The sequence below is a fragment of the Polistes dominula genome, unplaced genomic scaffold (assembly GCF_049000335.1).
Source record: "Polistes dominula isolate Pdom_NZ unplaced genomic scaffold, Pdom_raw_medaka contig_21, whole genome shotgun sequence".
NCBI classification, from domain to species: Eukaryota; Metazoa; Arthropoda; class Insecta; order Hymenoptera; family Vespidae; genus Polistes; species Polistes dominula.
The window spans coordinates 4,252,930-4,267,198 of NW_028301061.1; the positions used below are offsets into that span (position 1 = coordinate 4,252,930).

General features: G+C 24.7%; 1 protein-coding gene across 1 annotated transcript in view; it reads right to left on the reverse strand.

The window, feature by feature from the left end:
• Positions 1–9,698: 9,698 nt before the first annotated feature.
• The window catches only part of LOC107065360 (uncharacterized), a 183,347-nt gene continuing 178,776 nt past the window's right edge, over positions 9,699–14,269 (reverse strand). Inside the window, exon 5 of the mRNA XM_015318978.2 lies at positions 9,699–13,011. Within this exon, the coding sequence (XP_015174464.1) occupies positions 12,882–13,011 (130 nt within the window). The 3' untranslated portion in view covers positions 9,699–12,881. The remainder of the gene's footprint in view (positions 13,012–14,269) is intronic.

A 14,269-nucleotide genomic window follows, 5' to 3' on the forward strand; every position in this document is an offset into this window, starting at 1 on the left:
AAAAAAAAAAAATTAGCAATCTTTGTTTTTGTATCTTCATCAAAAAATATATAATTTATGTAAAAAAATATTTTTATATATAAAAAAAAAGAAAACTCATGCACACGCACGCAACACGCAAATACATATTATACATCTATGTAGTTGAACGTTTTCGTTTCTATTTTTCTATCAAATTAATTAATTATTTCCTTCCTCTTGGTTAAAGCTCGATCGACAATTATGCGTTTATCGTTGAGAAACATTTATATTAAATTGACAAGATCAATGTTCAAACAAATACTTTCATTTCGAACATCATTTTTTTTCTCTCTGTCTCTCTTGTTTTTCTTTCTCTTCTTCTCTCTATTAAATATTTAAATGTACATACTTAATGATAGTTCCGTGATAGTAATTTTCGTTTAGGATTTATTTAATTTCTAAGAATCCATAGATTATTTATAAATAAATAATTGAATGATCTACAAATTAAATTTTCATTAATTCTACTCTATTATATCGAAAATTATTATATAAACACCAGTCGTTTATCTTTTATCTTTATCAAACTTAGAGATAATTGAATAAGATATATTTACAAACGTACCAATTAATAATTATTTTATTATTTAAGTTCATTCTTCACTTCTTCATTAGAAAGAGATAAGTTAATATAAATATTTTTAGAATAAATAAAATCAATAAACGGTAATAGTAAATACAGTTAAATCTCTAGTATACGAATTAATTTATGAATTTTTTTTGGTATAAAGAAATTTGCGTTGATTTTCATTATTTCTTATAGTTTGTAGAGTTCCTTTTGTTCCTTTTTTTATTTTCAACGCATCGTTAGTATTACACGTTTTTCTTTTCGATGCCATTACATGGAAGTAGTAAATATAATATCAATTATACCGAAACAATAGTTGAAATTTTACTACATACGACTTTGTGATCATGTAAATAAAGTGTTTGTCATTTTTATAAATTTTATAAATATACCAAGTTAAAGTAATATAGTATATTTAGAAAAAGAAAGTTAGAGTAACTGTCTCTTTTCTAACTAATTTGTTAGCTGTAATTGAAAAACATACTTGTTATCGAGAAAAAGAATTATTTTATGTTTTGACGGGTATACTCGTTATGATGAAAAAATAATTACCAATTGTTATTTAAATTACAATTTCAGTATAAACTGAAATATATTTATAAACTTCAAGATATTTTAATTATTTGCAGTCTAATATAAGACGAAATAAAAAACGAATAAAACTATCAATAATTATTTATAGTTTTATTATTATAAAAATATTATATTTAACATGAACAAAGTAGAAATAATTCGGTCAAGAAAACTTAATAGTACATATTTAATAAGGAAAAATTGTTCAAATTATATATCAAGTAAATTTTAAAAAGGTAATTCTACACGATGATGTTAACATTGTTACAAGAATAATATTCGGAAAGAATCAAGATATTGATGTTCAATTTACGAAGTGTAATTATGTATTACATCTTACATTACTCAACTTTATTCACCAAATAAAACTTCTAATTAATTATTTTTTTATGTAAAAAATAATAAAACAATTATTTGATTACGACTTAATTCTTTGTATTAAGTCATTATGTATAAAACGTTTGATTACTTTAAATATATTCAGTTGGAAATCAGGCATTTCATACTTAATTATTTAATAACAACAAGTATATGAAGTTTTAAAAAATAAATAAAAAATAAATACAATTTAGAACATAATCTTTAAAAATAAAAGTTTAAATATTAATAAATATCAAATTTAAAGTAAAAAAAAAGTTCTTTTAACTACATTTGATTATTTTTGAGATACATGTTTATGTAATACATCAATAATAAAATTAAATAATAGTAAGAATAGTTGTTATAGTAAGTCTAATAATATAATTATGTGTGTTAGAGCATAAAACCCGTAATTCGACATTGTAATTTTCGTGTTGGCAATAATGTTAAATCCAAAAAAAATATAAACATTCGGTATAACTTATGTGCTATGAAACATAATTCAAACGATTGTTATAATTGTACTTAAACTCGATTATAGTCGAAACAATGACAAAAAGGAATAAAAGTTCGTCAAATATTATTTTTGTTTTTAATGAAATTTGCGTTAGGATATGATAAAATAATTACAATTAATTTTCGTATATGAACAGTTAACTTTGTAAAATTTTTAATGACTTAAAATGTTGGTTACAAATGTAAACAATAGTTAAAAATGTAAAAATAGTCAAACAAGTTGATAAAATGGTATCTAATATGAAAAAAACTAACAAAATTTGTTATTAATTAAAAAGATTGGATTTTAACTATGAAAAAATAAGTATTTATTGGAGTAATAAAAGTAAAAAATATGTATTCTCTAGTTTTTTTCAATTTATTTTATATTCTATTAATTATTTTCTACCTAATACAGGTTTGCCACATAAATGCGATTAAATGAACTTACTGTTTATAACCTGAATATCAATTTTTCTTTATTATTGCAACTTTAATTGGTATTAACCATAAAATAAACGGTTTTTTGGGGAGGGGAGGATCGTCATTATTAATAATTTTAATATTTCATTTAGGTATAAAAAATAATAACCATATTTATAAAAAAAATGCATATTTAACTGTAAATTGCTTTTGAATATTAAAAAAAAAAACATTTTCAATAATAAATCATATAGAAATAATATCTGTAAATGTAGGTTACTCCAAAATTTAATCAATTTTGTGTGTGTGCGTCAAAAAGTTCTTCACAGTGTTAAACACAAATAACAACGTTTCAAAAAATACTCAAATGTTGATTTAATTTTTTTTTTTTTTTTAATGAGATATCTCGTATATTATTTAATAATTTACGTTCTTCACTGCTCTGTGATATTTTTATATTTTATATTACAGACAGTTACCCTACTTTGTTTTCTTAAGTTAATCACAAAAAGAGAAAATTGTTCGAATGATAATCTGATATTGATGTTTCTAGTTTGAATGAGTACGTAAAATTATATTTATAGATATAATAGAAAATTATTTTAAGCGTATAATTCGCGCAGAAAAAAGAAATTTTACAAGCAACACAAACGTACGCATTAATGCAATAAACCAATTAACATACTTTACATGTTTATCTGTTTAATATTTATAAAATTAATCACACATTACTCGTGATGATTTAACGTCAATGTATATTTATATCATTCGAAAAGAAAGGAATATATTTTTAATCGTAAAATTGAGATAAAACATAAATAGATATATACACGTATGACTATATTTATACGTTCGATTTTCCAATGCGTTTAAACATCGTCAATAATGCGATTATAACAGTTATGTTCATAGCAATCGACAAAATTATTCCATTTGTACAACTTTCGTAATTCACGTTTAGCTATTGTTGTTAATTATTATTCAAGATTTGTTGTTTCATTTCTTTATTTTTTTTTTTTTTTCGTAATACCATAAAGCATGCGACTTTTTTCTATTATATTTATTATTATAATAATAATAATAATTATTATTATTATTTATTTTTAATTTAATTTTAAATAAGTATTATAGTTTTCGAATAATACTGCTATACGTCGATATACAAGATTTTTTTTATTTATTTTTTTGTTTGTTTGTTTTTTTTTTCGCTTACCGAAACATTAACTTTCATAGTTAAAGTCCTTATAATTTAGGGAAAAGATTTAGAAATTGTTAGAACTTTTGCGATCTTGGCAGTTCTGGGTTCTTTTTCCATATATATAGTATGAAACACCTTATTTAATTACCTGAAAAAATTTCTAAATTGTCCATTACATGAAAAATTATTATTACAGTGATTATATACGAAATAATGATTATTTTAATAGTTATTATTACGGTATAATGATTTTTTTTATAAAGTTGAGGCATTTACGAGATATAAAAATCATTTTTGTTTTTTTAAATAAGGTATCCTATTTTTTATTAATAATTTGAAAAAAAATGAATTTCTTAAATAAAAAAGTACTCAACATTATTTGCCCTAAAATTTATTATTGACGAGATATTAACGAGGTATTAGCAAAAATTTGATCAGCATAAAATGTTTTTGAAATAATTATGTTATCAACTGACACGCGACGGTATTTATTTTATAATTTTTATCAACATTTCACGTATACTTACTTTCCTTGTCTTACAATTAGATGATTTCTGTATATTCACTGTCATTTCATTATCGAAAGTATTGTCAATCGAAAGATGCTAAAAATAAAATTGAATAATAGTTCGTACTTAAATATGTTTTTAATTTACAGTGAGTGCCGTAAGATTGGAAAGTTGAAATTTCTAATGCTGAAAAATATCTTTAATGAAATCAACCATAACAGTGTTTGTTTCACAGACTTTTCCATTCGTTTCAAGAAACTGAAAGTTTTTATGTTTTTAAATATAAACCTAACAAATTTATTACCAACGATACTAATATTTTTATTATATTAAAAATGATTCCAAATTATTCCGATTTTAGCACGAGATCATTTATCGATTTATCAGAAGTTATATTGAGAAATATTTTGATAAGCGTGAGTAATTTTACCAATTGTTTCTTAATCAAATGCTTAACAATAATTCTTTAATACTCACTATTCTAGGAATCTACTATATAACACTTAATAAAGATTACAATTTTCAGCATAAACAATTTTTATTGTTGTCCTACTTTGAATGATTTATATATTTGCAATTTTTTCACGAACAAAAATTAGGAGACAATTACTATTGTCACTAGGAAGCAATAATTTTTAAAAATAATTCTATGCTGATCAAATTTTCGTTAATATCTAATTAACAATTAGCTTTAGAAATAATTTTTATTACTTTTTTACTTACAAATTATTTGTCTTGTTAACTGTCATAAATAATAGGGTATTCAGTTATAAGAATCAAGTTCACTTTAAAATCTCTCAAATGCTTCCATTAAGAATTCATGTGCATAACATAATGCTTCTGTTAGTACCAAAGAATTTCTGTAGAAATAAATTTTTCGTTTAATGTAGAACTTAGAAATTATTCGAAATAATCAAGTAAGGTGCACCACATTGCAGATAAATTGTATATTATATTATTATAAACTTTGTTTTTCTATATAATATAAATATAAATATATGTATTTATATTCATATTTATATTATATGTGTTAATATTCATGCACTGAATATTCTATTAATTTTTTTGAATTTATTATTATTATTATTATTATTATTATTATTATTATATTTTTATTATTATTAGTATTATTATCATTATCAGAAATGTTTTTATGACTTTAATGATGTTACGGATTGCGATTAGATGTCATATTTTATAACTGCTATATTGCATTTCAGATTATGGCTATGATTGTAATAAAATGACGATAAGCAGGGGATTGAAACAGTTTTGAAAAAAAAACTGTATCCAATTGTTTAACAAATGATTCTGATTAAAACTATTGCTTCTGTTTTCAGTTTTTTGAATATTTTTTTCTTGTATGATTATAAGGAGTCTTAATATTTTAAGATGACGATTAATTTTCGCATTTATGTTTTGCAGTTGTTATATTAAGTCTTATAACTTCCACTATTCCTTATTTTCCTAGTTCTTCGGTCATTGATTAAATAATATTTTCTTATTTTTTTCTTTTATCGCATTTTATAATTAGGCTTAGGTCAATTGTCATGTTTCGGTATAAGGGTGTCTCCAAAGTTATAAAATTGTTTTTTGATAAATACTTGGTGTGGCTATAAATCATGGGCTTATTAAAAAATTGGTCAAAATTTGTTAACAGAAATTCATATTTTGAAATGAAAAACAAAATATTATCATTTAAGACAATATTGTCTTTTACTTTAATTTTCTTTTATCAGTAACGAGGATTTTTTTAGACACCCTGTAATTAGTGTTCTTCGTTTTTAAATATATATTTTTCGATTTGTATTTGTAATATGGTGAATTGTGTGCGTTTTAATAAGTTGATATTTTAGTGCTAGCTTTGTTTTGTTAAAATTATCATTACCATTATTATTATTATTATTATTATTATTATTATTATTATTATATTTATTATTATTATTATTAGTAGTAGTAGTAGTAATAGTACTGCGATTAGTTTTCCTTATAATTATTATTCTTATCAGCGCTAATATTATTACTATAATATTCGTGTATTTTATATGCATTCGGTAACAAGTTCGGCTTTTTTAAAAAATAATTCACGCACATTGTCTCATGAAACAAAGTGGTTTTATTTAGTGTGCGTTTAGACATGACGATAACTAATATAGTAGGTATATATCGTAGCAATCGAATTGAAAAACGATATTATCGATATACTTTCCAGCAATATATTTGAAGCATCGTATATATACACCTCTAATAATTTATATTTATTCATTCTTATGAATATATTTTTAAGATAACATCGATATCGTTAAAATGATAGATTAAATGAACATTACGCTTATGATAAATCGAAAAATCGGATCAGAAAAATAACATCAATTTAATTTATATTGTTCATTTACATACTCTATATTAATAAATGATTTTTAATTATTATAATTCTTTTTAAATAATAATTATTCTCATGCGAGAATGTTATAGAATAATCGACGTAAATTTGTTAAACAATTTTCTTTGCTATCTTAAATGTTATATTATTAGTCTAAATGAACGATTAATTAATGCGTAAGATTACAAAATATTTCAAAATTTATTTGATATAATTTGATAAATTCTAGATATATTTAAAACGTAAAATTTTATATCGATCGTGAATTCGTAAGATGTAAATTTTAAATTTAAAAAAAAAGTTTAGTTATTTTTCTTTTCATCGACCGATTTAAATTTTAATTGTTTATTTTTCTAAATATCAGATTTTACAAGAGTATCTTCTTTTACTATTTTATTTTTATATTTCAATGATCGTTTTTTGCAAATTTATCGATCATAGGAATATACAATACGCGATCATTATAATCATTTATATTCTTTGATCATTTTTAAACTTCCAACATTTTAACGTTATTTTTTTTCGTACCTTTGTAGGTATCCAATCAAATAATTAATACATGATAAATGGTAACAATCTTTTTTATTTTTTATTCTATTTTTCAAATTTTCGTCACGATTTCTATGTGTAATATGACGTTAATACTGATTTCTTTTATATATCTCTAATTTCGTATTGGATAAAACTACACATTCATAATTTGTAACTTTGTAGAACTCTTATTATTTTTTATTTATAGATGATTTGCATTACACACACACATACACACACACACACAAACATGTTTTTATTTATTTATTTTTGTAATAATCCAATTAGAGATTATTTTCATTATTGATGACAAATTTCTATTTCTGAATTAATCGAAAAAATTTTCTGTTATTAAAATCGATATCTTTAAAAATCCAACTATATTACGATTTTTATGATAACGATCTTATCATTTGCAAAGGGTCACAATAACTATAAATACGGGGTGTCTGAGATTATTTCGTACACACGTTGTGAACGTATTTTATGCTAAAAAATAAAACAACTATGTTTTATAAACATAAATCATTTGAATGTTTTTTCAAAATTATTTTAACATAAATTGTAAAAATATCTAAATTTACTGTTCAAAATTTTTTGTTTATGACACGGCCATTTTCTCGTAGATTTCTATTAAATTTTGTAATTGCGTCCCAAATTCTGTTTACATTACCATTAATTGTAAATGTAGTTATTTCAGTTGTATAAATTTCTTGTCTTAGTTTTCTCCTACATATAGAAATCTAATGTATTGAGGTTAGAAGATTTTAGTTTGCCAACCTAATATTTAAAGAAGAATATGTTGAGTTATGTTAAAATAGTAAACAATATACGTTAAATAGCTGAAAATCATCTTTAAACAGCACATTTAAATAGTTTTACAATTTAAGTTATAACTTTTGAATAATACTTTAAGTGATTTATATTTAAATAACATTTTATTCGAATACGCATATCTTAGTCACCCTATATATGTAGAATTAGTGACAAAAAATTGCCCATTAGACTGACTTGACCAGGTATTTCGTTTTTCTGGAGAGTGATAAAACTTCTGAAGAGTGATAAAACTTCTGAAGAGTATCCAGAGCCCTTCGGTCAACTACTCCACAATTGCCTATTTTTTCTGGCATTGAGATTTTCGGTCCCACACATATATGTAATTAAATAGAATTATTATAATATAATATAATATACGAGGGTAGGTTGAAAAGTTTTGATCCTAAAAGAAAAATAAACTTGTATTTTCTATTAAAAATAAAAGATCATTTGGTAATAAAAAAAAAGAGTAGTTTCTGCGTTTATTTCAAAACTTTTCAATCTCTTTATTTAGGTATGGATACCGGGTATTCGAAAAGTCGATTTAAAGAAAAATTAAAAGTTTTTTTTTTTCGGTGAGTAGTAAGTTGGCCAATACTTTTTTTTTTCAAAAAAAAAAAAACACTGCAACTTAACATTCATATTTGGAAATGAAAAAGAACAAACTTAATTCTAGAAATAAATCAATATTGATTTTCTTTCTCGGTGAAGTAACTTTTGGAAATATATATTATATTACATTATATGTAAATAAAAAGAGAAAAAGGAATGCGGTTTGATTAAAAAAAAATTTTTTTTTGTTCTATTCTTATCTCTCTCCTTCTATTTTTATTTCATAAATGTTACTTGTCAAGAAATTTTAACAAACAAACTATTTAAAAAAATAAAATAAGCAAAAAAAGATGTTAAAAAGTTGGTTATATATATATATATTCGCATGCTATTTCACATTTATCTTTAAATTTAAATTCTTCTATTTTATTGTGAACACAGAACGTTGTCACGTCAGTTTTTTATTTGATTTTTTTTTTTTTTAATCGAAGTTGTTAAAAGAGAAACAAATATTTTTATTCCCAATATTTCTTGGGAAGAGAATAAAGCCAGAAAAAAGACAAAAAGTCAAATATTGACAGTAGTCGATAGTGATCGGCATTTTTTCTGTAATATTTATAAATCACTATTCTCTAGATTTTTTGATTTCGACACGCAGAATTTTTATTAAAAAAAAAAAAAAAAAAAAACTAATATACGAGAACAGGAAAAGTTTCATAACGGAATAAATACATTGTTAATAGAGAAATAAATAGTGTTGTTCGAGCTTTCGACGTGATAAGAAATGACAGATGATCGACAAAACATTGAAAAACCATATTCCCGGATCAGTCTGGCAAGATAAAAAGAATTGGAAATACCTATTTCATTCGCTATTGTGAATTATTTGATTTTCATGATAAAACCTATGCACGTAACCAGATAACAATATATATATTGACTTTTTAAGTTATTACTTTTATCATTCCTATTATTTAAAGTAGACTCATTATTTTAAAAATATAAAGTTTATCGATTCAAACAAAGTAGGCCGCGTTTTTACATAAGTATAATAAATATTAATATATATATATATATATATATATATATATATATATATATATATTATATGATATAATATATAAAAATGAATAATTAACTAGAATGTGTTAAATATGTCATGTGAAAAAAGTATCATATGAAAAAAGTTTTAGATGCATTTATATACTTTTATATATAATATTGTTATATAATATAATAGTGTTAATTGAATATAATAAAATATTAAAATTATATTTAATTGAATTATTTTATTAAATATAATAATATTTGTATATAACTCTCTATATATTTATTATATCATATAATATATATTTTATATTTGTAAAATGCCATAAACTGAATACTGAAAGCTTCCTAGATCGTTCTTCGTATTTCATACATATAACTTTCATATCATTATCTATAATATTGCATTTAAAAAAACGTTCGTTCTTGTTAACAACTTACAGTAAGTGTCTTTTATAATCGTACACCGTTTTGGCTTGAAAACTATTGATATATGTGTTTGGAATGAAAACAATTTAAAAATAAATACATTAGCATACTTTAATTAAATATTTAATGAGTTCAACTTGAATGCTTTATTTATAATAAATCAGTTAGACACAGACAATAATAATATATAAATAATGCCAGTATCTTAAAATTGTACATGTTAGTATAACTGTGAAAGCAAGTTTAATATCATGTCTGATGATTGGTCATCTCTTGTTATTAATTTCATTTAAATATTTTTTAATATAAGATTTAATTAATTACTCTTTAAAAAATAAGAATAATACAAAGTACGTATCTATTAATATACTTCAAATATTAAACAATTTCGATCTGATATTTTATTAGAAAAAGTTTTCAACTCAAATAAATGTATTTTAGTTTAATTAATCTCAAATATTAGTAGAGTATATTAAAATGTTATATTTACCTTATATATAAATAATTATTAATTAATCGAAGGAAACGTATATGTTAACTTAAGTGCAAAAAGTATGAGTTAGACGTACCGTTCACTTCGAAATTCAACGTTAGACTGACTGTTTGTCCTCTATGAAAATCAGCTGATATTTTTTTATTGATTGTTGTTTAAATAACTTTGAAAAGAATAAACTTTATATATATATATATGTTTTATGAAGTCAGTGGTTGACTTCGGCTGTCCCTGAACCAGTCCGGGATTGTTGTGCACATTACTTCGGGCTGGCCGGCATGTCTGATCATCCTCTCAGTTTGTTCGTCAGCCTTCTAGGCATCCGTCTGTTCGTTTTTGTTTAAGTACGTTCGTCACATAACGCGTCACGTCATCCCACTTTTCCTGGTCCTGAGTCATAGCGAACACTATGTGGTTTGGGGTCAGATCTCCTGTCCTGGTTCGTAGCGTCCGTCTGGTGTCTGTCCACCGCGAGCACACGAAAAATGTGTGTTCCGCGTCATCCTGAGTATGTCCGCAGTATCTGCACGACGGGGACGTTACTTTCCCCATACGGTACAGGTACCTGCGGAAATATCCGTGGCCAGAGAGGAACTGAGTTAAGTAAAAATTTACATCCCCGTGATTCCTCTCCGACCACAATCGTACGTCCGTTATGAGCCGTCTCGTCCACCTGTCTTTGTCGCCTTCCGTCCAGCGGGTTTGACAGCTGTTCAGAGTCTCTGTCCGCGCCTCTGTGGCGGCCCTTTCCCTCCCCAATTCTACACATGACGCGAATATTCTTTTGCGCTCCTGTGCTAAGAGGTCTACGGGAATGACGCCAGCTATCACGAACACCGTTGCCGCGGAGACAGTGCGGTAAGCGCACACAATGCGAAGTGCCCCCCGCCGCTGTACCGCCACCATCGCCTGTCAGTATTTCTTGACCCGCATCGCATCCCCCCATATCTCGGCCTCATAGAAGAGGATCGAGTGGGTGACCGCTATCAGTAATGTCCTAATTTTTTGTTTGGGTCCTCTTGTATTTGCCATGAGGCGGGCGAGGGCAGTCGTCTTAGTAGCCGCCCTCTGTGCAGCGGCCTTGATATGCGGCTAGAAGGACAACTTCGTATCGTATTTAGGGTTACCCCTAAATATTTAGCAGTACCTCCCGGCAGTATATATATATATTTTAACTAAATTATTATAAATATATTAACTAAATTAAACTTTATTTACTACACATATTATTTTTGTTATACAGGTGTAGTCATCAGAGAAGAGTCATATAAACAAAGTTTAATAAAAGAACTTTCACAGAGGACTAACGAGCTAGTTTGTTACTGGATTTCGAAGAGAAAGGTACATCCAACTTATACTTTATGCATTTATATTACAATATACATTTTCCTTTGATTAATTAATAATCATTTCAGGTAAATATAGCTTTTTAATATACTTTACCAATATTTAAGATTGATTAAACTAAAATACATATGTTTTAACTTTTCTGACTAATAATTACTTTCAGTTAAAAATTTTTCATATTATATCGATGTTGTTTATTATTCAAGGTATATTTATAAATATGTCATTTGTAAGCAAATATATTTTGTATCATTCATCAAAAAACATGGTAAACGTGGTATTGCATTGCTTTTAGAGTTATACTAATATATACAATTTTAAGGTATAGGTGGTTTCTGTACATTATTCCTATCTTTGCCTAATTAAACTATTATAAATAAAGCATTGAAGTTTAACTTATTAAATATGTAATTATGGTATACTAATGAATTTATTTCAAAATTTTCTTCATCCTAAACACATTAAATTAATAGTTTTCGAGCAAAAATTTATTAAGAGTAACGGTGTACGATTTTAAAGTCACTCACTGGATATATGATTTCAAACCTGACATTACGAATATAAAGATGAAACTGATAAAAAATAATATACACTTATTTAAAAAACAAACTACTCTTATACATATATTTAAGCATGCATATACACGTTAAATATTATATTTTAATATAACTTGTATTTAAATACTTAATAGTATATAGACATCTTTATCTGGTATCTTCTATGCATTTTACGAATATATTTTTTAGTTGCCAACTATTGTTACCCAGTAAAAAAAAATTGAAAAACCAAATGCATTAGGTCAATCGATAATTCAAAAAAATAATTGATAACTTTTTGTTGAACCTTATATAAGCTGTTATTTGTATTTTCTTTCTTTTTTTCTATTGCAATCGATCATTCTTTTAAGACAGTGATTAATCGAGCAATAGATCAAAAGATAAAAATTCGTTAATATAATTTAATGATTTAGCACACAAACACGATAGTAGAGCTTACACGAAGAGAACAATAATGAATTTGTTGGTATTGTTAATCTTCTTGAATTTTATTTTTCTTTTTTTCGGAGAATCAAAATTACGATCGTGATATATGACTTTTAATATTAGTTAATAGTTCTTTCTCACGAAAGTTATCTCTTACATTAGACTACAAAAAGCTACGCCATGTTCAAACATCGAAGTTAGTGCCGTTGTTTCCATGCAAAAAGCACCATCTTCGTACATCGTTGCAAGTCTTTGTTGATGTGCCCGACTCTCGCTCTGTGACCTGAAATTATTTATTGATTTTTATTAGGTTAGTACTATATCAATTGACCTAGTGAAATACATTTTTTTAATATGATATATGTTTAGAAAAGATATTTCAAAATATATGAACATAACCTCAAATGTTTGCTTATAATTATATCCTTGTTTCAGAATTATAATTTGTTTTTATTTATTAGTAATTCTGATAATTTTATTGACTGCTTTTTTTTGATTCAAGTAAGCTTTAATTTTAAGTAAACTTAACTCGGGTTGTTGAAAAAATTTAAACATAACCTAGTATTTTTGAACGAATGAAAAGATTTACTTCTTTTAACAGCTTCTATGAATCATTGAACAATACGAAAAATATAAGAATGCCTATAGTTTGGAATTTGGAAACAAGAATTTCGGTATATAAATATATGAGCTGTTTTTTTTTGTCCCAGAGAACTGAAAGTAGTCCTAAAATTATACGCACACATTTTGAAACATCCTGCATAAATGAAAACTGTACTTTTCGTATTAAATACTGCAATATTTTGGATAGTAAACAATGTGAATTATTAAAAATCACGCAATGTATTTCGTATTTCGTTTTTTTTTTTTTTTTTTTTTTAATACAATTATATTAGCAGTTGAATTTTTCTTTTGAAAGATTTTTATTGAAAATGAAGTATTATTGAATTTGAAATATTTTACATTCTATATGTTATTGGTTATGACATTTTTTATATTTCCAATTTTTTTTACTCCATATTTGCACTCTGATAGAAGTTTTTGATAGGCAAATTAAAAAGTAAAATTTTTCAATAAAAGTAAATTGATATAAAATAATAACGATATAAAACGTCAAATATATTGTAAAGTATTGACATTCTCATTAAACTGAATTAGTATTTTTATATATGCACGATTCAAAAAGTAATCTATTGGTTAAAAACAAAATTGGAGTTGCATTAAAGAATAAAGTGCAAAAGTACCTGGCAAGTGCATCGGTTTATCCAAATAAATAATAAAAAAACAGGAAGTTATGACGCATTATTTCATATAATTTCTTTTTCTTTTTTTTGTTTTTACTTATTAAAAAACAGTTAGTCTGTTCTAGTTTTAATAATCATCTTATATATGATACATGTAGTTCTTTAAACTTTAACGTATGTGCACGCACGTCAACTTATACGCGTAAATATTTTTACTTATTTATAGATATTTACCGCAATCGTATTATAAAAACGATTGCCATTTGTACGTCGATAAGACAGGAAAGCAAATATCGA